Below are 22,460 nucleotides of genomic sequence, written 5' to 3' on the forward strand. Positions count from 1 at the left end.
CTGACCCCTCCGGGGGGCGCAAAGTGAGCCGGAAAGCCGGGACCAACCCCAGGTGGGCCGGCCGGGCCGTCCACGACTTAAGTCCGGATGTCCAGTCACGTTGCGGTGGAAACGGGGTCCTCGTCGTTCCCGGGGCATCTGGTGTGCCCCTTCACCTGCCGGGAAACACCGAAGCCGGGCCCGGGTGGCCGAGCGAGCGCTCGTCTGCCGTCTGATTCGTGCACCCTGGCTCCCCTACCTGCTCGGCTCGCCGCCCCGCCTGAGCGAGCAGTCGTGCTCCCCGCCGTCCAGTCCAGCCGGAGCCATCGCCTGTGTGCTCCCCGGGGTGCCGGGAGCTGCCGGTGCGGTGGCATTTGAGTCGCTTACCTGTCACAGCGCCCCATCAGCACTGCTCTGCGGGGAGAGCGTCCCTGTGTTCAACTGTTGTGCACACGTTGGGCGAAGACCTGAGAGGAGGGGAAGAACCCAGAGTCTCCGCTGTAAACAATAGAGGCCTATCCTAAGAAGCTGCGACCCCGGTTCTCTCGCGGGTGGGGTGGGGTCCCTGGGAGGGGGCAGGCTTCTTGCTCTCGGCTGAGCCGGCTGTGGTTGGACGCCTGACGCGAAGAGAGGCCAGGAGCCTGGCGGCAGCTCATGAGGCCAGTGAGGCTCCGGTTCCTCCAGCAGCCGCTGCCATCACCTCCCTGGGACGGAGGGGGTCGGTAAAAGGTCCTTCCCTCCCCTTTTCGGGAACCACGACACCCGTGGAGCCTGCCCTGTAGGTGGAGGGCAGCGCCCTGCTATGGCCACAGAGGTCTTCTGGAATGAGCCCCGGGCCGCCAGCTCCCCGAGAGCCTGGCTGCGGTATTTCAAGCGGTGAAGAGAAGAGAGTGAGGGCGAGGCAGGTTCCCGGCACTGTGGGGAGAGTCGCACGACCCCCGAGCCCCGGGGGTGGGCCGCCTTCCCGGGCAGCACGGGAGGCTGGAGCAGGAGCCAGAGGCGAATCTGCAGAAAGAGAGCAGTTAGAGATTTTCTTAGCTTACTGGCGTCTGGAGGGAAAACCTTCAGCGTCTGGTAAATCAAGTCTGATTCTTACGGTGCGTGTGTCTGAGATTTGTGTATATCGGGGACTGTGTGAAAATAAATTGCCAGTTGCCAGAGAGGGAGCAGATCAAACAGTTTATTTGCATTTCTGATGAGTTTGGTGAGGAAGCTAGCGCACTTAGTACTTGGAAGACAGACAAAGAGGAGGGAGCCCTTTCCTTTCCCTGTCGAGGGCTGCGGGCAACACTGATGAGGCTTTCCAGCTTCTGAAAGCCTCCGTGTTCACCAACTCTCCGACGCTGCCTCTGGAACATTCATGCTCCACAGAGGTCAGGAGGTCGGTCCCGCCTCCGTCCACGGCACGCAGGACCCGCCTGGGGTTTTCTCACCCACGATGGCCGACATGCACCCTTTCTCGAATCCTGACAAAACGTGAAGCGGAAACTGGTGTTGCAGCTGTGACTGTGCCTGCAGGGCAGGGACGTGGCCCGCGGAGGACGAGAAGGCAGGGGACGGCCCTGCTCTCTGCTCCTGCCCGGTGGTGACGCCCGCTCTCAAACCAGCCGGGAAAAGGGTCCAGATTCCTCTGCAAACATGTCCTTAAAGCCTCCCTGATTAGCTTTGCCCACGAACGTTTGGATCTTAGTGTTTGGAGTTTACCTGCAGTCTGTGTCCGTTGAAATCAGAAAAGAAAGGAAGAAAAAGAAAAGGAAGGACAGAGTGCCGTGGAGGTTAGCAGCCCGCCTCAGGAGTGCTGCTCGGGGGTCGTATGAGCCTGGGGACGTAACTCTTCGGCGCGTTTATTTTCATACGTACGAAACGAGAGAGCAGCATCACATCAGATCAGCAGTCCCCCCGGTTTTAATCGAACCTTCTATGACGGTAAGTACACGAAACGGAGTGAAGAGTGGGGAGGAACGTGGCAGCCTGTTCACGCAGCGGGACTTCCCGAAGCCCCCTTCCGGAACCCCGAATGGCTCCCAGAACACAGCTGGAGAATCACTGGAAAAGGCTTCTCTCTAGAACGAGGCACGTCTTCTCTCTGAGCGCTTGAAATACAATACTGTGGTCACCTTACCCTGTGTGACGGATGTGTCACTGGCACCCATCCTTCTTGATGGCTCGCCGTGTCCCCGCAACGTGAGCCCCCGAGGACCCTGACCCTGCGTCTCCTGAGACTAGCACAGTGCCCAGCGGGTGACGAGGTGCTTGGCAGATGCTGGCTGGATGGATGAGAGATGAGGAGGAGGTCATTTGGCCCGAGTGATGACAGCTGGATGATTCCACTACGTGTGGCTCTCGGGAGGCGGGGGCCGGCATTTATTTGCTGCTGTATCTCCAGCGTCTAGAGTGCTGCCTGGCTCCCCGTAAGAAAACGTTTAAAGTAGTTAGTGTTGTTAACTAGTCTTTTTAGATTTCCAGCGTCGGGGGCGTTGGGGTCCCCCCCACACAGGCAGCTCCTGGACACCTGCAGGGTGTTGGGAATTCAGTTCACTTCCGACCCTGGCTGCTGGAGACAGCGTCAGATCCCACAGGGTGAGGGCTCCGTCCCGCGGGACCCGGCTGGCCCTCCCCGCTCAGACAGCGGTGGTGAGCCCCCTCCCCCCTTCAGACAGAGGTGGTGAGCCCCCCGCTGTCCCGTGTGCCTCACACGGCTGACCGGCTACAGATTGGAGGCTCCGACCGCCTCCCCCTTGCATTCAATTAATTTGCCAGAGCAGCTCCCAGAAACGCTTCCCATTTGCCATTTATTAAAGGATATGAGAAAGGATGTGAATCAACGGCCAGCCGAGGAGCTGCGGAGGGCAAGGGCCCAAACAGAGGAGCGTCTGTCCTCCGAGGGCTGGGGGCCCAGCCTGGTCCCTCAAACGTGGAAGCTGTCTGAAAAGGGGGCCAGGAAGCCCTCCTCTCAGGTTCTGCGGAGGCTTCGTTGCTACATGGTCACGACTGACTCGGCCAGTGGCCGTGGACTCAGCCTCCAGCCCTTCTCCCCTCCCTGCAGATTGGTCCAAGCCTCTAATAACACCCTTGGTCCTCCTGGCAACCAGCCACAGCCCTCGGGTGGGGTCCAAAGTCACCTTCATTAATGACATGATACCCACTCCACCTTTATGGCTCTGAGGCGTTTTCAGGGTCTGTGGATGAAGGCCAGATATATTTTAGAAACATACATCTTGGCCACCTGAAGCGTCGAAAATACACATATTTTAAACTTGTCGTATTGCATCTAGGAACTGGGTTTTTCCAAAAGGTAATAAGCAGTGTATGTGGTGTGGTTCTTCATTCTGTTCATAAACATTCTGATTCTTTCTCCTTCTGGGCACGTGGAGGGTCGCTTTTCCCTGCTTACGTGACATCAGGCGCGGCCGTGCGCCTTGCTTGGCTGGAGAGATGTTGTGGGAGCTCTAAGCTCTAAGAGGACCTCACCGCGTCCTCCCTTCCCCTCTGCTCCAGTGGTAGAGAAAGCCCTAGAAGGTGGCTGCTCCCTCAGCGTGAGTCCCGGAGGGAAGGTGACGCGGAGCACGGGCCCTCGCTTACTCGCTGTGGACACGGAACGTGGAGGAGAGAGTGTTTTGAGCGCCTGGAATCTGGGGACCATTTGTGGCTGGAGGAGAGTCCGTCCTGTCCTGACAGGTGCACAGAGCTCAGGCCGATGCTGGCTTTGGGCCTGAGCCCATCAGGAGGGCCAGTGGTCGCTGAGACGGGGCTCTGCCGGGATCAGGACCGGGGGCTGGCCGCCACACTGAGGTTATAGTTGTCTTAGCTCGTTGGAGAGCTCCCTTGGGTCGGTCTTCTAAAGAAGGACGCATGATAACCCAAAGCCTGGTGCGTGAGGCGCAGAATGCTGGTGTAAGAGTCGAGGGGGAAGAAAGTGAGTCTGATAAATGTGTTCCCGGATCAGGAAGACTAGAAGCCAGATAACAAAGAGAAGCTGCCTGTGATCTGGGAATTAAGGCAGAGAGAGCCTGTGTTAGAGCTGAGTGGCCCGCGTCCGGTGGCTGTGGCACGCGGCCGTATCCGTCTTCTTCCCAGGCCAGGAGCCCCCTGCGGCCGGACCACACGCAGGTGCACCTGCGCCCGTGGGGGCTGTCCTGACGGCATGGCCTCCCGAGCACCATCGCCGTGGGATCTTCCGGTGCTCTGGGTGTGAGTGCCTACCCTCAGCTACTGAGAGCTTTCGTGGCAGCCTTGTCCCCCTGGCGTGGCCCCGGGGGGGTGGTGGTGCTGAGCCCTCCACCCCACCACCCTGCCCTGAGCGTCTTCCTCAGTGTGCATCCCACCTGCTGTGCCCTTTCCACCTGCTGCTCTGCTCTCTTCGGGGGGGAGGGGCAGTCGTGGCCGTCAGTGGCTCGTGTTCAGTGAGTGATTAGCACGAGGAGGCCCTGGGCTTTCGAGAAAGCCAAGATTTCTGCAGGTTTTAGGGTTACTCGAGGAGACTCGAGGACACGGCTGAGAAAACAAACCAAAAGGGTCAGCAGACCGGCAAGGATTGGTGGGGGTCCTGCAGTACGAAGGGCTTTAGACTGTTCTGGAAGCCTGTGGGGTGCCTACCGTTGTGCGACGGCCACCCAGGAGGAATCAGGAACGTGTACGGGGCTGAGGAAGGTGGGAAGTAATACCTCCGTGTGGGTGCAGGTTGGGGCAGGCAGTGGGTAGTGGGGGCAGGTGGGGGGCGGGCGGACACAAAGAATGGCCGTGGGCGGTGGGCAGTGGGCTCACCCTCTCTGTCCCCGTCACCATTGGCGCACTTCCTGGGGTGTGCTAACGGCCCGTCTGCTGGTCCGCCTCTCCCGCGGAGCTGGGAGGCCCCGGAGGGATGGGGACGGGAGCCTGTGTGTCGTCGCCCTGTGACTCGCACGGTGCCTGGCACAGGCTGGGTGGCTCCGGGAGCTGTCAGGTGAGGGAGGGGACGAACGGCGTCTGCATGACTCACAGCTCACTCTGCAGGGACAAGGGAGGCCTGACTTGGTGGCGGCAGCAGGAAGGAAGGAAACGCCCCGATCCCGCCCCCTGTAACCTCGGCGAGAGTCCCCGCGTGACCGAGGACCAGGTCTGGGCTGAGGGGGACTGTGCTCCGTGCCAGGACGGGGAAGCGACTTGCCAGGCACAGGGCCCAATCGGGAAGCACGTGAGGAAGAACCCCGGCCGTCGGCACTGAAGTGTGACTCTTCCAAATCCCCCCACCAGCCACCAGCCCTCCCGGAGCCTCTCAGGGCCCTTCCAGAATGCGGATTCCCAGGCTTTGCCCAGGGCTGTCCAGGCCGAGCATCCGGGCTGAGACTCCGTTTACCCCACATCTTGCAAGTGCCTGTTGCCGGGGGTGGGGGGACCCGGGTTCGAGCCCACATTCTGAGTCACAGACCGCGCCTTGTGGCCGAGTCCCATCAGCGGGAAGGTGCGGTGGCCGCAGCCGGTCGGGGCTGGTCAGAGGAGCCCGGACAGAGGGGCCGTCTGCCGACCCCGGGAGGGCTGCCCTTAACCAGGTCCCCGACATCTGCCTGGCCTGGGGCAGGGCTGGTTCCGGTGTGAGGAGCAGCCTCGTGGGGAGAGGGGGGCGCTGCCTGGTCTTGGGGGCCACTATGCCCACTGGCTCCCGGAATGGGGAGAGGACAAGGCAGTGTGGCCGTCCGCGTCTCCAGGACTTTCGGATGCGTTTCAGGACCCCGGACAGGAGAGCCCGTGTTGACCTCCCCGGTGATAACGGTCACCCCCTGGCTTGCCCACCCACAGAGGGTTCTCACCGACAGGCTGGGCCAAGCAGGTACTGTTTTATCAGTTAGGGCAGAACATTCGCCGCTGGGAAGGACCCAGGTTTCCAGTTATGTCCCCCTAAGTACGAGAAAGCGCAGTGATGAGGTTTTCTTCCTTCCGTGTGCTCGGGTGGGGGCATGGGGGGGAGGGGCCCCCAGAACCTGTGACTGTTAAAATTTTTTTTTTTAATGTTTATTGATTTTTGACAGAGAGAGAGAGAGAGGCAGAGCGTGAGTGGGGGAGGTGCAGAGAGAGAGAGGGACACACAGAATCCCAAGCAGGCTCCAGGCTCTGATCTCAGCACAGAGCCCGTCGCGGGGCTCCAACTCACGGACTGTGAGATCATGACCCGAGCTGAGGTCGGAGGCTCAACCGACCCACCCAGGTGCCCCCAGAACCTGTGACTGCCACCTTCACAGCAGCAGGGACTTTGCAGACTGATTAAGCACCTTGAGAAGGGGAGTACCCTGGATATCTGGGTGGCCCGTGTCATCACAACAGCCCATACGTGGGAAGAAGGCAGAAAAGTCGCAGAGGGAGGCGTGGCCTCTGGGGCAGAGGGGCAGTCACGTGACTGCTGGGTTTGGAGCCAGAGGAAGGGGCCGGGAGTCCTGGAAAGCCTCGGCCAGGGACCGAAAACCCGCGAGGAAACAGGTTCCTCCCTGGAGCCCCTGGGGGGGTCGCCGCCTGGCCGGTACCTGGGCTTTAGCCCCGTGAACCCACGGTGGACCCCTCACGTCTGGGTCCCTCAGATGGCAGGTCGGTGTCGTTTTAAGGCTCTGTGTTTGTGGTGACACGTCACAGCGGCAGGAGGGAGCACATACAGGACAGCGATTGACAGGGTCCCCATTTGCCGCCCACTGGGGCGGCACAACCCGGGCGATGCTCTGAGCTCCGGGGGCCGTGGACGCCCTGGAGAATCCGCCCGGATCTTCGCCCTGGTCAGCGTTTCTCGAGTCCTGACTCCACCCCCTTGGGACTGAGCCGCGGAGTCCAGAGGTTCCACGGGGCCCACTTTGGGAAGCTCGACAGTGAGAGCGCGACACCGTCGCCAAAGCGCATCAGGCACGGAAACCGCGGAGCCGCTCGCCGCTGTCCGGTGGGCGCACGTGGGATCTGGAGCCCGCGTTCGGATCGGGCCCCGGATGAAAACCGGTAACACGAGTTACGGCGAAGGAAAATGGCAGGACTCCGAGGGCGGATGCGGGGGGTTTCCTGGGCGCGAACGCACGGGGGGTTCTTGTGCTGCCAGGCAACGTCGTGGCGTCCCTGCCCCTCCCCCCATGCCGTCTGTCTGTCCGTCTCCATTCTCTTGGCACCATCTGGTCCAGGGCTTCACCTCTTCCTGGAAGGTCACAGGAGGGAGGTGGCCTGGGGACAATTTCAGGCGGGGAGAGGGGACGTTAAGGGACCTGCTACCTCTCGTTATTAGTATTTTACTCTAAAAGGAAACACGAGCCACGCCTGAGCGTTAGGAAGGCATTTTTGGAGGCGTTTTGGTAAATAATCACTTTGGAGCTAATACTAATACCTAGTATTTCTTTGCACGCGTTGCACGCTATATTTTATAAAATGCCTCTATGGGCAGCCCAACTTGCCCTTTATGCTTCTGCCCCAGGGCCTTTGTACTAGCTGTTCCCTCTGCCCTGGATGCTTGCCTTCCCCCCCCCCCCCCAGGGAGGGGAGGCAGGCACATGGTTTCTTCCATGCGTGTGTGGGGACTTCATCCAAATGCAGTCTTTCCCCTGAGGACTTGTCTGACCATCTTACTTAAAATTACCACCCCCTCTGCCCTGTTCTTCCCGAGCTCCTCTGTTTTTCTCCGTAGGTAGTTCGCCTCTAATGTACTGTATGTTTTACTGATTTATTTTGCTTATTATCTGTGCCCCACCTAGAAGACAAGCTCTCTAGGGTAGTTTTGTCTTAGCTTTGGTCTGCTCTGTATCCTGCGGTATCGCTACGGCTGAAAACAGTGCCTGGCATATGCCAGATATCTTTTGAATGAAAAAATGGATGTCTCATTTGACCCCGTTCATGATCTCGGGAGGAGGAAGTGATACCTTCCTTTTCTAGATGAGAAAACCAAAGATCAGAGGTGATAATTTATTCCCCAATTTACAGTGCTGGGATCTGCCTGAAAATCCTTGCCTCTTTATTGTTCGTTAGAAAATCAGATGATTCAGAACATTTAAGTGATAACAGACCTGAACGAAAGGAAGAAAAAATCAGCCAGGGACACTTACTACTAGTTTTGGTATATAGAGGGTGTGTGTTTACAGACAATTTTATATCATGTTATCACATACCATTTAGTAGCATACCTTTTTACTGACGAAAGGCCATTGGTATTAAATGTGTCAACGAATATATATTTGCAACATGATTTATGAATGGCCGCATGGCATTTCACCGTATGGATGCACTACAATTTCACACGACCAGTTGTTGGAGACAAAGGGTATCCGCGATATTTTCTTACTATGAGCCATATTGAAGTGAATGTATCTGTAGCATTTTTTTTACACATATTTGATTCTTTCCTTTGGAGAAATGCTTACAAGTGTGGATTTGTTTGATTTAATTTTTTTTTTTTTCAACGTTTATTTATTTTTGGGACAGAGAGAGACAGAGCATGAACGGGGGAGGGACAGAGAGAGAGGGAGACACAGAATCGGAAACAGGCTCCAGGCTCTGAGCCATCAGCCCAGAGCCCGACGCGGGGCTCGAACTCACGGACCGTGAGATCGTGACCTGGCTGAAGTCAGATGCTTAACCGACTGCGCCACCCAGGCGCCCCAAGGATTTGTTTGATTTAAAAATAGGTGTATTTTCATTTTAGGTGTTAAGTTTTATTTTAAATGTTACCGCTGATCACTTCCTACAATAGCCGTCGCACAGATGTGCCCTGGTGCCACAGTACAGGGGGCTGCCTGCTTTCCCACATCCCCCCGATAGTGGTACGAGCCTTCTGTTTTTTTTTTTTTTTTTGGTTGTTTATTTATTTATTTTTGGAGGGGAGGGGAGGGGCAGAGAGAGAATCCCAAGCAGGCTCCGCACTGTCCGCGCACAGTCCGAGGCAGGGCTTGAACTCACGAACGGTGAGATCATGACCTGAGCTGAAGTCGCACGCTTAGCCGACTGAGCCACCCAGGTATGAGCGTCCTGACCAGCTCCACTGCAGCAGGCAAAAAGTCTGTTTATTACGGTGCTTCTCCATTTCATAAAGAAAATATCAGCTTAAATACTTTAGATTTATAAATTAGAAGGTAGTCAAACACATTGCTGTTTTAGTTTGCTTTATTTATGATGATGCGCATTATTTTCTTAGCCTTTCTTTCTTTGTAAATTGACTGTCTTTTTCTTTTGGACTGATCCTCTTTTCCTACTAGTATTTAGAGCCTTCAGTAAGAGGCGAATAGCTTCTGCATTCCAGTTTTTTTCCCCATTTTTTATGACGTTTATTGGCATTGTAAGTAAGTCATTTCCAGTTATCCAAGCTGATCAGTCTCTTTCTCCGTGATTTCAGCTTCTGGAATCTTGTGTGGAAGACACTTACCCGACCTCCCGTTGTGTAAATCCCGACTAAAATCTCCTTCTTTGTATTTCATGCATAATGTCCTTTCGTACATGCCAACGACTGAGAACTCACTTAATTTTTTACCAGTTGGTTAAGCAGTTACTCCAATGATACCTAATATGGACGCATTTGTGTTTTACTGAATAAACCATTATTTTCTCATTGACCCAAAAGGCTACCTTCATCATACGTTGAATCCTTACCTGCATTGGGTCTTACTTCTTGTCTTTCTACTCTCCGTGGATTTCTCCACCAAATTATGATCATAGGAGCTTTATCATAAATTTTAACACTTGACTGTCCAAATAGCTCGGCGTTTTGACCGGAAAACTCATCTAAATTATCTTAAAGCAAGTAACTGCTCAGGGTTCCCTCCAGCACACAGAGCCTCTCACCATAAAAATGCAAATAAAACAAAGCAGAACATCAACAAAATGCTGTCTTGTCAATTTTCTTTTTTTCATTTATTATTTAGTTATTATTATTTTTTTAAATATATAGTTTGTTGGCTAACATATATAGCCATGTAACAAATATATAGTTTGTTGGGTAACATTTTTTAAACATATAGTGTGTTGGCTAACATACAGTGGACACAACGTGCTCTTGGTTTGGGGTGTAGATTCCTGTGATTCATCGCTTACATGCAACACCAGTGCTCATCCCAACAGGTGCCCTCCTCGATGCCCATTCCCCCATTTACCCCCTCCCCAAAGCCCCATCCCACTGATGGACCTGGAGGGTGTTATGCTAACTGAAATAAGTCAGGCAGAGAAAGACAGACGCCATATGTCTTCACTCATACGGGGAACTTGAGAAACTCCACAGAAGACTGTGGGGCTGGGGAGAAATAGCGTCTTGTTGATTTTCTTAGTTGCTTGTTTGCGGCCTTGTTTATAAAAATTTTCTTTTCTGTTTCTGGCAGGTCTAAGCGGGAACTTGTTTTTCTAGTTTTTAAAATGTACTTTAATTAGTATGTATTTTCAAAAGTGCGTTAAAGAGGAGAAAGCGACCTAAGGGATGTCCATCTGCCACTGAGGTGAAACAGGGGCTCCCATTTCGTCATTTTGCCGCAGTGCTTGTTGCTTCGTGTTTTCAAAGGAAAGACTGTGAGAGTCCTGCTCCCATCACCTGCCCTCCCCCCGTGGTGAGGGGGCTTCCCCTCCTGGGGTCTTGGGGGTGGCCACCCACCAAACACCAGGCGTTGGGCAGATGAAGCCGACAGTGGTTATTAATCACACGTTCACAGCCTGGAGGAGGAGGACACGGGGCCACACGGGGTTTGAACTTGGGAGCAGACTGGACACACGGGCTGCGGGAGGCAGGCTTTGTTGTGACAAGACGGTGAGTGACCCGTGCTTCCCGTGGGAGGCTGTGATCGGCCTGTGTGCACAGTTCCACGGCTGGCAGGGCACCAACCGCCGTTTGGCCGGGGGGTCTTGTCCGCAGGGGCAGAAGGGGAGCCATTCGAGGCCCTCGAGGTCTCACCAGATGTCAAAGCAGCGCCTAATGCTGGGCCTTCATTTTAGGCTTCTCCACATCTTCCTCCCCCTCTGTCTTTCTCCAAAAGAAACCACTGTCCCAAACCTGGCCCATTTCATTCCACGTGCATTTTCGTGCTTTCCTTTTTATATATACATTGCAGAACAATCTATTTTGTTCCAAATTACACCAGTCACATGACACATCCATTTGTAACTTTCTTTTCCATGCATTTTTATGTTTTTGTTTTTCTTTTTTTTTTAAATTAAAAAAAATTTTTTTTAACGTTTATTTTTGAGACAGAGAAAGACAGAGCATGAACAGGGGAGGGTCAGAGAGAGGGAGACACAATCTGAAACAGGCTCCAGGCTCCGAGCTGTCAGCACAGAGCCCGACACAGGGCTCGAACTCACAGACCGCAAGATCATGACCTGAGCCGAAGTTGGCCGCTTAACCGACTGAGCCACCCAGGCGCCCCAATGTTTTTGAAGTGTATCCTTAAATTTGCTGTAAATAAATTCATATTAGCTGTTGTATGATATCAATTATATGATCTCCCCACCCCCCTGTACTCTTTTACTATTAAAATCTGTCTTTAAGAATCAGCTTTGCGTCCTTATGAACCCTGTGAATGGTCACCTTGCTTTGTAACCAGGGGTGGATGTGGAGGGCGATAGAATTTGCTTATCTTGAGCTTTTTCTGTATTGCCAAATTGCCTACTCTTTTCCAGGCACTCATACGTAAAACTCAATCATGCGAGATCAATACTATTACTGGATTTAAATTTGGGCTATCTGGCAAAAGAGTCTACGATCTTTAACTATTGTACTATTCTGCCTATAACAAACACCAACTGTATTCTGATTTGGTTTTGGCTGAAATTTCCTACTTCATCCTGATCCTTGCAGCCTTTCCGTGACAGTATGTTTAGGTATATCGCTCATAGGTGGCATCTGGCTGCAATTAAAAAAAAAAATTCCAGGGGCGCCTGGGTGGCGCAGTCGGTTAAGCGCCCGACTTCAGCCAGGTCACGATCTCGCGGTCCGTGAGTTCGAGCCCCGCGTCAGGCTCTGGGCTGATGGCTCGGAGCCTGGAGCCTGTTTCCGATTCTGTGTCTCCCTCTCTCTCTGCCCCTCCCCCGTTCATGCTCTGTCTCTCTCTGTCCCAAAAAAAAAAAAAAAAAAAAAAAAAAAACGTTGAAAAAAAAAAAAATTCCAAATGAGAGTCACAGACTTTGAGCTGATGAATTTAGCTTGTTTACGTTTATTGTGATTTGATGTATTTGGAAAGATTTCTGTCACCTTATTCGTGATTTTTACTTGTCTTACTTTGTCACTGCTTCATTTCCCTGATTTCTGACCTTCTATTGATTGATTGTTCATTTATTCTGTTTTCTCTACATGCGTTTAAAATTCTACATTAAGTTTTATAATTTCTTCCTGTTCTCCTGGTGGTGATCCATAAATTTTTTTCTTTTCTTCTTTTAAAATTTTTTAGGGGCGCCTGGGTGGCTCAGTCAGTTAAGCGGCCGACTTCGGCTCAGGTCATGATCTCCCGGTTTGTGAGTTCGAGCCCGTGTCAGGCTCTGTGCTGACAGCTCAGAGCCTGGAGCCTGTTTCAGATTCTGTGTCTCCCTGTCTCTGACCCTCCCCCGTTCATGCTCTGTCTCTCTGTGTCTCAAAAATAAATAAACGTTAAAAAAAATTAAAAAAAAAGAAATCTTTATAAAATGTTTTAAATGTTTATTTTTGAGAGAGACAGAGTGTGAGCAGGGGAGGTGCAGAGAGAGAGGGAGACACAGAATCCGAAGCAGGCTCCAGGCTCTGAGCTGTCAGCACAGAGCCTGATGAGGGGCTGGAACTCACAAACCACGAGATCATGACCTGAGCCGAAGTCCTTTGCTTAACTGACTGAGCCACCCAGGCGCCCCTCCATAAATTGTTTTCTAACATACATTTTTGAGTTAACATCTAAATTTATTTAACATTCCTTCCTCCTCTGGAGGATACCAGGTAATGCTTAGGGAGTTTTAACCTAGATCCCCACCCCCCTTCTATTTTAGCTCTAAAAATAGTCATTAACATGGTTTTATACAGTTGGTGTGTGTTTAGAATTTACTATACGTTTACTGCTTTCTTCTTTCTGAATCCATCTTTCTTTTCTCTGAAGGAGCTTCTTCAGTAGCTTTTACAGTGAGGAATGTGAGCGACAAAGGCATCTTCGTCTGCAGTTAGTTTTAATCTTTATTTCTGAATAATAGTTTATCTGGTGATAGGATTATAAACGATAAGTCATTTTTCCTTAGCACTTTAAGAATTTTGTGTCTATGTCTTCTAGTTTTCTTTTTTGTGTGTGTCTATGTCTTCTAGTTTTTCTTCTTTTTTTTTTAACTTTAAATGGACCAATAATTCTGGACATCTGTTAATGGAGTACACACAATATGGATTCTGTAAACAGACCTCGGTTTATCTGAAAGATGGTCCAAATTACAATATCATCTTTATAGAAGAGAATAGTCTGGTTTTTTTTTTTTTATTCTTGAAAAATCTGTTTTTAGTTTTATTCTTTTCTCAGTAATTCATTCCCTCCCCCCCTGCCTCAACCATTTCAGGGCTTTCTCTTCATGTGTCTTTTGCTGTTTAAAGGTGAATTTATTTCTGTATGTCTTATTTGGGGTTGCTCTTTGAGTTTGAGGTTCATGTTTCCAGTCTCAAACATTTCTAACATTATCATTTTGATTATTGGCTTTCCACCGTCCTCTCTTTCCTGGAATACCTGTCAGACATTTGTTAAAACTTCACCAACCATGAGATCATGTGAGAAATGTTGTGACCCAGGCTCGGGCAGAGGGCCGCTGACCACCGAGGAGGGCACGACTCCCTTAAACTCTGGGGTCAGTGAGGGGTGGGGGAGGGGCTGCCACAGGAGCCCCCGGAAGGGGAGCAGGGTTCCAGCACGGGGAGATGTAGGGCACTCGGCAGGGTTGAGGGGGACGGTCCGTGGGGCCACACGGGGTCCTCAGGGGGCCTGAGTGCCAAACGCCCAGCTGCTCAGGGCCCCCTGAGAGCCCTCCCTGCCCGGCCGCGTGCCCACCGAGATTCATGAGGCCCGTGTGGCTGGCAGGTGTTGTGCTGGTGTTGGCCTCCTGGACCCGAGACGGTGGGTGTGTGGGTGCCTCGGCCGCTCTCCCAATGTGCTTTGGGCTGTGCTGGGAGCTAAAAGTGTTCACACCCTGAGGGACCGGCCCAGAGAGAGCTGAGAGAGAGGGAGGCTGAGTGAGCGGGGTGTGTGTCTCCATGTGTGTGTGTGTCTGTGAATGTGCACGTGTGTTACTGTCCCAAGCGCACCGAGAGCCGGGAAGCCCCCTCTCCGTCCTGTGGTGCATGTTCCACGTAGGCCCCTGCATAGAGCCGGGGCTCAGCAGGTGCACGGGCCAGAGCGGCCCCCGTACCTGCCCCGACTCGGGCCCTCGGCAACTTGCGTCCCTTCTGGACGGGCGGTCACCCCTCCCGGGACCTCAGTCTCCGGTCTGTGAGATGGGGGCGGCATTTCCCCCCACTCCCCACAGGGCTGCCTGTGTGGTCGAGGGAGGGAGCCCGCCCGCGGCAGCTGGAGCCGGTCCCGCCGTTACAGAGCACCCGTGTCTCCAGGCTCCTGCCTGGTCTGCTCTCCTGTGGGGTTTCTCTGTGGCCATTCGCACACGGGCTGCCCCTGCATCCACACGCCCACTTGCGTGGCGGCAGGTGCCTTCCGCTGGCCGTCCGTGAGCAGTTTTAATAAAACATGACTCAGGCTTTCCAGATCACTCGTGATTCCTTCCTTCTCTGCCGGAGACCCTGGGCCTTGCTGACTGGGGCCGAGAAGTGTGTAGCCAGTGGGCAGGGGAGAACGTGGAGAAGCCCCCCCCCGGGGAAGCAGAGTCGGGGTCTCCCGGGAGCCGTGAAGGGTCGGGGCTCGCTGCTCCCTGTGGCTGCCCTCTGCCCCCCAAGTCCGTTTCCCTGTCGGTCAGGACACTCCCAAGAGGTCTGGTGAGGCTGTCAGAGTCCAGGAAGAGCGTCTCTGCAGGTGCTCGGGTCCCCAGTGATCGAGCAGAATGTGCATTTGTCCCCCCCCCCCATCCTGCGCCCACTTACTCCACACCCGAGTCCCCTCCTTTAACAGATGGTCCCCACACCGAGCGCTTTCTTGGGGCGGGCTGGGTGGCCCCGTAGGGCGTGCTTCCCCGCAGCATGCTCTGGGTGGGAACGGGACCCCTCAGGGCCTCGTTGCCTCCTCCCCACGGGGACATCCAGACCGTGGCCCCTGCAGACACGTGTGGGAGCTCCTCGTGGGAGCTCTGCCCTCAGGAGGGACAGCCTGCTGCTGGGAGCCGCTGAAACCAGCCCAGAGAAAAGATGCGGTTCGTGTAGAAAACAGGGGAACAGGCTGGGCCCGCACAGACAGAGCGGCCTGCCAGCAGGTGCAGCCGAAGACACGTGTCCTGGGCGTCCTGGTAAATCTCAGACCTGGTCCCCAATAATGGATGGGCTCTACTCTGTCTTAGGGAATTCTGTGAAACCCTCGGTTTGGTGTGTTTAATGTATCCGTTCAGGGACTGGTTAACGTGGCTTTTCCGTCCATTTCGAAGTAAGGCTTATTATTTCTGTGTGCTGATTACGAAATAGCGGACGTCAGGATTTCAGAGAGGATGGGAAATTATGAAGAAAAATAACATTACGCATAACACATCAGAACACAGGGTGAAGGGGAAGGGGTACGAGGGAACTCTCTGCGGCACTGGGAATGTTCTAGATCTTTCCAGGGGGGGTTGGTTACTACACAGACGTGCTTTTATTGAAGCTTCAGCAAACACACCCTTAAGATTTGTGCATGTAGATCTTATTTTTTTTTTTAACGTTTATTCATTTTTTGAGAGACAGAGAGTGAGAGGGGGAGGGGCAGAGAGAGAGGGAGACACAGAATCCGAAGCAGGCTCCAGGCTCCGAGCCGTCAGCACAGAGCCCAATGCGGGGCTCGAACCCACGGACCGTGAGATCGTGACCTGAGCCCAAGTCGGACGCTTAACCGACTGAGCCACCCAGGCGCCCCGTGTAGATCTTATATTAAAGAAAAGCTGTGAACTGTTGTTGGTTGGGACTTGGATTAATGATACGCATGATGAAACGCTCAGGGGAAGTGTTCAGATGCCTGCAATTTACTCTGAAGTGCACTAGAAACAAAATAAGCTAGCCCGATGAAGGATGGATGGATATGTGAGGCACCAGATACGGTAAAATGTTAATGGTAGAATCCAGATGGCGGGTATAGGAGTATTTGCTATAAAATTCTCTCGGCTTTGCTCTGTGTTTGAAAATTTGCATAATAAAATGCTGAGGAACGAAGATTACCGTTCAGAAAAAAAAAGTCCATATTTACCATCCAAACGTAACCACTGTTAACATTTCAGTGTCCATTAATTTCTTTCACTGTCGTCTCCAAGAATATATCACTTTGCATAATGAAGACCTTCTCACATATACAGACTAATTTTCGTTTTTCAATATTGTGTCATATTTTTTTTGTCATTAAAAAGTCTTCCGTGTGTAATTTTTAAATGAAGGTGTAATTCACATGTAGCGAAAGCCACACGTGTTAGCACACGGCTGCGTGACTTTTGACAGATGTAGACGGTCAGGGAAGCACCGCCCGCCAGTCCCCGCGACCACCGACGTGTCTTCCCGAGCGTCATTAAAGTGGCGTCCTCACGCACGTGGCTTCTTTCGCTCACGCACAATGCCTGTGAGCCCCGTCCACGGTGTTGCCTGTGCCGGTCGTTTGCTCCTTTTTATTGATGGGTGGTACTCCATCATGAGGATGCACTTTAATCTAATCTTACTGCCTCAAAGAGTCATTGTTTATCATAACATATCTTATGTACGCATTCCTTTGTTATTTGGACACTCAAGATGTTTCATTTTTCCACTGTTATAGACGCCATCACAGCAAACATCTTTGTACATGAATCACGGTCCTCGACAATTTCTTTAAGGTGGGTTCCTGGGAAGGGACTTACAAGTCGTAGGCTATGAATGTTTCCGAAGCTGCTGATACACTTTTATTTATTTTTTTTATTTTTTTTTAACGTTTATTTATTTTTGAGACAGAGAGAGACAGAGCATGAACGGGGGAGGGGCAGAGAGAGAGGGAGACACAGAATGCGAAGCGGGCTCCAGGCTCCGAGCTGTCAGCACAGAGCCCGACGGGGGCTCAGAGCAGGGCTCGAACTCACGGGCTGTGAGATCGTGACCCGAGCTGAAGTCGGACGCTCAACCGACTGAGCCACCCAGGCGCCCCTGCGCTTTTAAATTAAAGAGCTCCTCGCGTGTCGCTAGGTGGTTCGTAACTGGCCTGGTTTACACTGGTGTTTATGATCTCCCTCTACTTTGTGATGTTGTCACTGTAGAACGGACTGGAGCATTCAGCGTCGGCCGCGAGGCTCTGACGTCCTCAGCCATGGACACCAACCAGGACACTTCCCTCTTCCTGATGAAGATCTTGGAGGAGCTGGACAGCAAGCAAAACACCGTTTCCTACCAGGACCTGTGCAAGTCCCTGTGTGCCCGCTTCGACCTGTCCCAGCTCGCCAAACTGAGAAGCGTGCTCTTCTACACGGCCTGTCTGGACCCCAACTTCCCGGCCACGCTGTTCAAGGAGAAGATGAAGTGCCCCGGGAACAACCAGCAGTCGAAGAAGATCATGGTGGCCGCGGACGTCGTGACCATATTCAACCTGATCCAGATGAACGGGGGCGCGGCCAAGGGCAAGCTGCCCACGGGCCGGCAGAAGGGGCGCCACAAGGAGGCGCCCTTCGAGCCCTGCGGGTCGGACGCGGAGGCCTGTGCCGCGGCCCAGTGCGAGCCCCTCGGCTGCGAGCTGGGCGACAGGCCCTTCCGCCGGGGCTACCCCGCCCGCCAGGCGTCCCAGGGCCGGAAGGCGGACCCCAAGGACCGCCCGCCGCAGTTCGTGCCTGCCTCCGAGCCCAACTTCCTGCTGGGCGTCGGCAAGGAGCCGAAGAGCCGCGCGGCCTCCCTGGACCGGCTGCAGGCGCTGGCGCCCTACTCCATCGCCAGCCCCCAGCCCTGTGAGATGCAGAGAACCTACTTCCCCATGAACATCGAGAGCGAGCCCGTCTCAGACCAGGACTCCCTGCCCATGAGCCAGGGTGGCAGCACGGAGCCCTTTGTCATCCAGTCCTGTGTCCAGAAGAGGAACATCTTTAAGGAGGATTTTCACAACCTGATGGCCGTGTCGCCCACGCTGGTTGGCCCCGCCAGCAAGGGAGAGGCCGAGCGTGGGGAGCCCCGGGGGCACCCGGAGCCCCACGGGACACCCTTGTTCAACCGCAGCTTTGAGATGCCCTGCAACAGCCAGTACCTGAACCGCACGTACTCCCCGGTGCCCGACAAGAGGCGGGCCAAACACGAGAGCTTAGACGACCTTCAGGCCTCCACGTATTTTGGGCCCACTCCAGTGACGGGGGCGCAGGAAGCCAGGCGCTGCGCGGGGAGGCCGGGCAAGCAGACCCCCTGGCCGGCCAAAAGCTGGAGCCTCAACACCGAGGAGGTCCCTGACTTTGAACGGTCCTTCCTGAACAGAAACCCCTCTGAGGAGAAGCTGCGATATCCACACCCCAGCAGCCAGACCCCCAGTTTCCCAGCCCCAGACAGGCGGCCCACTTACCTCGCGCCAAGCGACCCACAGCAGGTCCTTCCCGGGGGCTACGCGGCAAAACCAGACGGGCTCAAACCTAAAGAGGTCTCGTCCCCCGTTGACCTGGAGAAGCGCGAGCCGGTCAGAAAGTTCAAAGACAAGAGCATTAGCTGCACGGGGGGGCAGCTCAGCTCAGACACCAGCAGCGTGGGCACCCAGACCGAGCAGCACGTGTTGGAGCCCAAGAAGTACAAGGACCTGTGCGCCTCCGGGCAGAGCAAGTACAGTGACAGGCACGCCATGAGGCAGTCGGACGACGACTCGGAGGTCGTCAGCGATGACATCAGCGACATTTTTCGATTTCTTGACGACATGAGCATCAGTGGCTCCACGGGGGTGATGCAGTCCTCCTGCTACAACAGCACAGGGTCCTTGTCTCAGCTTCACAAGTCAGACTGTGACAGTTCGCCGGAGCACAGCGTAACCAAAATCGCCAACGGGCTTCCCGGTAGCAAAGGAGAAAAGGGCAGCCGGCCCGAAGGCAGCAGCCACCGCTCCGAAGAGGAGCTGAAGACCAGTGTGTGCAGGCTGGTGCTGAGGATCGGCGAAATCGAGCGGAAGCTTGAGTCGCTGTCGGGTGTCCGCGAGGAAATTTCGCAGGTCCTGGGCAAGCTAAATAAGCTGGATCAGAAAATGCAGCAACCCGAGAAGGCGGGTGTGCAGGTCGACCTGAATTCCTGGACGAGCGAGGCTCCGTCCGACGAGAGCGCCTCTCCCCGGATGTTTCGTGGGCACAGCGGCCCCCGTGGACCCAAACCCGAGAACGCGGCCGACTGGTGCTGCTCAGAGGCCAGCGGAAGCAACAGCGAGAGCCTCCGCGTCAAGGCCTTAAAAAAGAGCCTCTTCACCAGGCCGTCCTCGAGGTCCCTGACGGAGGAGAACAGCGCCACGGAGTCCAAAATCGCCAGCACCTCCAACTCGCCCAGAGACTGGCGCACCATCACCTACGCCAGCCGCGTGGGCCTCGGTGAGGAGGAGGTGAAGGACAGGGGCCCCGGGGAGAGTAAGGACTGGCACCAGAAGTCCAAAGAGGTAATTTAATCCGCGCCCACCCATCGGGGCCTTTGCGCTGGGACAGCCCCGGGGCGCATCCCCGGAGGAGCCTGGCTGTCCTTCCAGATCGGGGGCACTGTCCGCGTTAGGACGGGGAGGACGGCCCGGGCAGATGGTCCGTCCGCCAGCTGGAGGCTGCGTGCGCCTGGTATTGTCCACGGGAGAGACCGGGGTTCGGATTCAGGAGGGGTGGTGGAGCGGGGAGTGTGGGGGAGACGCGGGCGAGCCAGGGGTGACTGCTCCTGAAACAGCGGGGCGCAGGGAGCGGGCGTGAGTCCCCAGTCAGGGAACGGCCCCCCCGCCCCCGACGGCAGCTCCCCGACACGCGACGCCCGTTTCCCCTGCCCCGTGGCTGTCTGCCATCGCAGCCGTGTGCTCCCTCTTCCCGGGAGCCTCGGTGCCTTTGCATCTTGAGGGCCGACACGTCCCCGTCGGTGCCAGGGCGGGCGTACACGATGCTCGCGTCCCCTGCAGCGGGGAGCCGCGGGCCAGTGGCGCCCGCGGCGGCCCTCCTCGCCCCTTTCTGGCCAGAGCCGATGCCCTGGTTCTGCGGGACGGGCCGCAGGTGCTTGGAGGGGCCGGTGCCGGGGAGGGCGTGACGGCGGTGTGGGCTGCGGGCTCGCGAAGCCACGCGGGAGGCTGGCTTCCACGCAAGTTTTCAGTGTCCAGAATCGGAGGAAGGAGGGTAAAAGATGTGATTTATATACATATATGTATATACATATATATATATATGTGTGTTAATCTTTGTTTAGGTGTATTTATTCTTGAGAGAAAGAGACAGAGCACGAGCAGGGGAGGGGCAGAGAGAGAGGGAGACACAGAATCCGAAACGGGCTCCGGGCTCCGAGCTGTCGGCACGGAGCCCGACGCGGGGCCCGAACTCACGGACCGCGAGATCCTGACCCGGGCCGCAGTCTCTGAGCCGAAGTCGGAGGCTCCACCGACTGAGCCCCCAGGCGCCGGAAGTGACCTTGTCCGATCCCAGGGACGCATCTCCTGCCTGTGCTGGCCACCGCTCGGCTCTGGTGCAGCCACGTGCAGCCCGTGCTGTCGGGAGCCGGTGTGGCGCCAGCCGGCCCGGTCCACGTGCAGGCCCACGCTCACACACTCGCGCCTCGCGGCCCATCCCGCGCTCACGCACGCGTCCCCCTCGGGCACCCGCAGCCTCTCCTCCCTGCCTGCCCTGTTGTCCCTGGCTTCTCCGCGTCGCGTACACGGCTTCGTGTTTTGGTGTCGACCCCCTCTGACACACGGGTGGGCGGCCCTCTGCTCGGCCGTCCGATCTGGCAGGAGAGGGGGAGAAAGGCGGACACTGACAGGTGCCCGCTTTTACGGGCCTCGCCGTCCAGGGGGCGGACGGACGGGGAGCCGGGCAGTCACGGGCCTGCAGAGTGTGCAGAGATGGGGGCCCACCCAGGCTTGGCAGTCACCGAGTGCTTCCCGGAGGCCCTGTGAGACCCCCGTGTGACAGCTTCACGGAGAGCAGAGTCCCCCGGGCCGGGACCCCACGCTGCTGTCCAGCTGGCCGCTCCCCGGAGGGTCTCGGCACCACCGGAGGCTCCCGGCGTGTGCCCTCTGGCTGCTTCCCTCCCGAGGGGCAGGGTGGCCCGATGTCGGAAGCGCCTCGAGGGGAAGGGGGCCCGCGGTGCTTACTCCTCGGCACCAGGTACACACTGGGAAAAACGAGGGGCTGACACTCCCGGAAGCCCAGCTGGAAGCCGAGCCCCCCAGCGGCTGTGCCCCTGCTCCGTGGGGGCCTCGCCCCTGCTCGGCGGGGCCTCTCTGGGCTCCGCTCCGTGCCTGCGCGAGGAGGGCTGCTAATGGCAGTGACGCCACGAGGGCTTGGTCCGCGAGGCCTTGTTACCTGAGCTCACGTGAGGGCCATCCCATTGCACACTTTTCCTGGACACTTGCCCCCACTCCTGGCGTACCTTCTATCTGTGCTAAATCCCCGCATTCTGTTCCCCGGATGCCCGCGGGGTCCCTGTCCCCGGACGCCCTCGGGGCCCCTGTTCCCCCGACGCCCTTGGGGCCCCTGTTCCCCGGATGCCCACGGGGCCTCGCAGTAGAAAGCTGCTGGCTGCCCGGTTGTGCCGTGAAATCCCACAGCCTCTGTGCTACTTTCCTGGCCTCCCCCTGTGCCCCTCTGCAGGCGGCCGGGCCATACAGCGTCCCCCCGCAGCACCGACTGCCCAAGCAGTGCAAGGACAGCTTCCTGGTGGAGCAGGTGTTCAGCCCGCACCCCTACCCCGCCTCCCTCAAAGCCCACATGAAGAGTGACCCCCTGTACGCGGACATGCGGCTGACGGAACTGGCCGAGGTGAAGCGGGGCCAGCCCTCCTGGACCATCGAGGAGTACGCAAGGAACGCGGGTGACAAGGGCAAGCTGACGGCCCTAGACCTGCAGGTGAGTCTCGCGCGGTCGCGGGCGGCGGGGGGAGGCCCCCCGCCCCACACCCCAGCCCATGCAGGAGGGACGTCGCCGTCCGGCGCCCCGGGGCCCCCGCCCCGGGATTCCGAACCTTGATCAGCCGCAGAGCCGAGACTTTAACACGGGGAGCGTTCCTTTGCTGATTTGCTTGCAAACATTTGGCAGTGGGAACGCGGGGTTGATTGACTGACTTTGGCCGCCGAGTAGCTACCGGTGCGTTTAAGGCTCCGTAGCGAGTGTACATCCTCCTCGTTCGTTGCCCACGAGACCTGGGACAGAGCTTCACGAAACACCAGCCGATTTCTCCTTCCACATGTAGCACGTGGGATAAACATATGTGTCCATGTGGAACAGCCCCAGGTAAGAGCCACCCCCGGGAGCTCGGTGCA

General features: G+C 55.8%; 1 protein-coding gene and 1 long non-coding RNA gene across 13 annotated transcripts in view; one reads left to right on the plus strand and one right to left on the minus strand.

The window, feature by feature from the left end:
* Nucleotides 1-6,547, minus strand: LOC122221506. 4 transcript variants are annotated; one of them, XR_006203260.1, is made up of 5 exons: nt 6,474-6,547; nt 5,766-5,853; nt 4,744-4,965; nt 680-984; nt 1-446 (listed from the first exon to the last, which is right to left on the minus strand). It is a non-coding gene; the product is annotated as an uncharacterized LOC122221506 (long non-coding RNA). The 4 variants fall into 4 exon arrangements; XR_006203259.1 differs by having other exon boundaries at nt 1-984; XR_006203262.1 differs by having other exon boundaries at nt 1-984; nt 5,766-5,942; nt 6,474-6,508.
* MINAR1 (membrane integral NOTCH2 associated receptor 1) overlaps nt 6,175-22,460 on the plus strand; it is a 23,715-nt gene continuing 7,429 nt past the window's right edge. For 2 of the 9 annotated variants that reach the window (XR_006203258.1, XM_042940789.1), the window contains exons 1-4: nt 6,175-6,930; nt 17,278-19,616; nt 21,793-22,047; nt 22,279-22,431. Coding sequence is in view for 8 of the 9 variants with exons in the window: in XM_042940789.1 (XP_042796723.1) it covers nt 6,921-6,930; nt 17,278-19,616; nt 21,793-22,047; nt 22,279-22,431 (2,757 nt within the window). In the remaining variant the exon portion in view is untranslated. Of the gene's footprint in view, nt 6,931-13,004; nt 13,065-16,805; nt 16,864-17,277; nt 19,617-21,792; nt 22,048-22,236; nt 22,432-22,460 lie in introns of those variants that run through there. The other 7 variants (XM_042940795.1, XM_042940794.1, XM_042940792.1 and 4 more) reach the window with 6 other exon arrangements.

Source organism: Panthera leo, chromosome B3, assembly GCF_018350215.1.
Source record: "Panthera leo isolate Ple1 chromosome B3, P.leo_Ple1_pat1.1, whole genome shotgun sequence".
In the NCBI taxonomy this organism is placed as follows: domain Eukaryota; kingdom Metazoa; phylum Chordata; class Mammalia; order Carnivora; family Felidae; genus Panthera; species Panthera leo.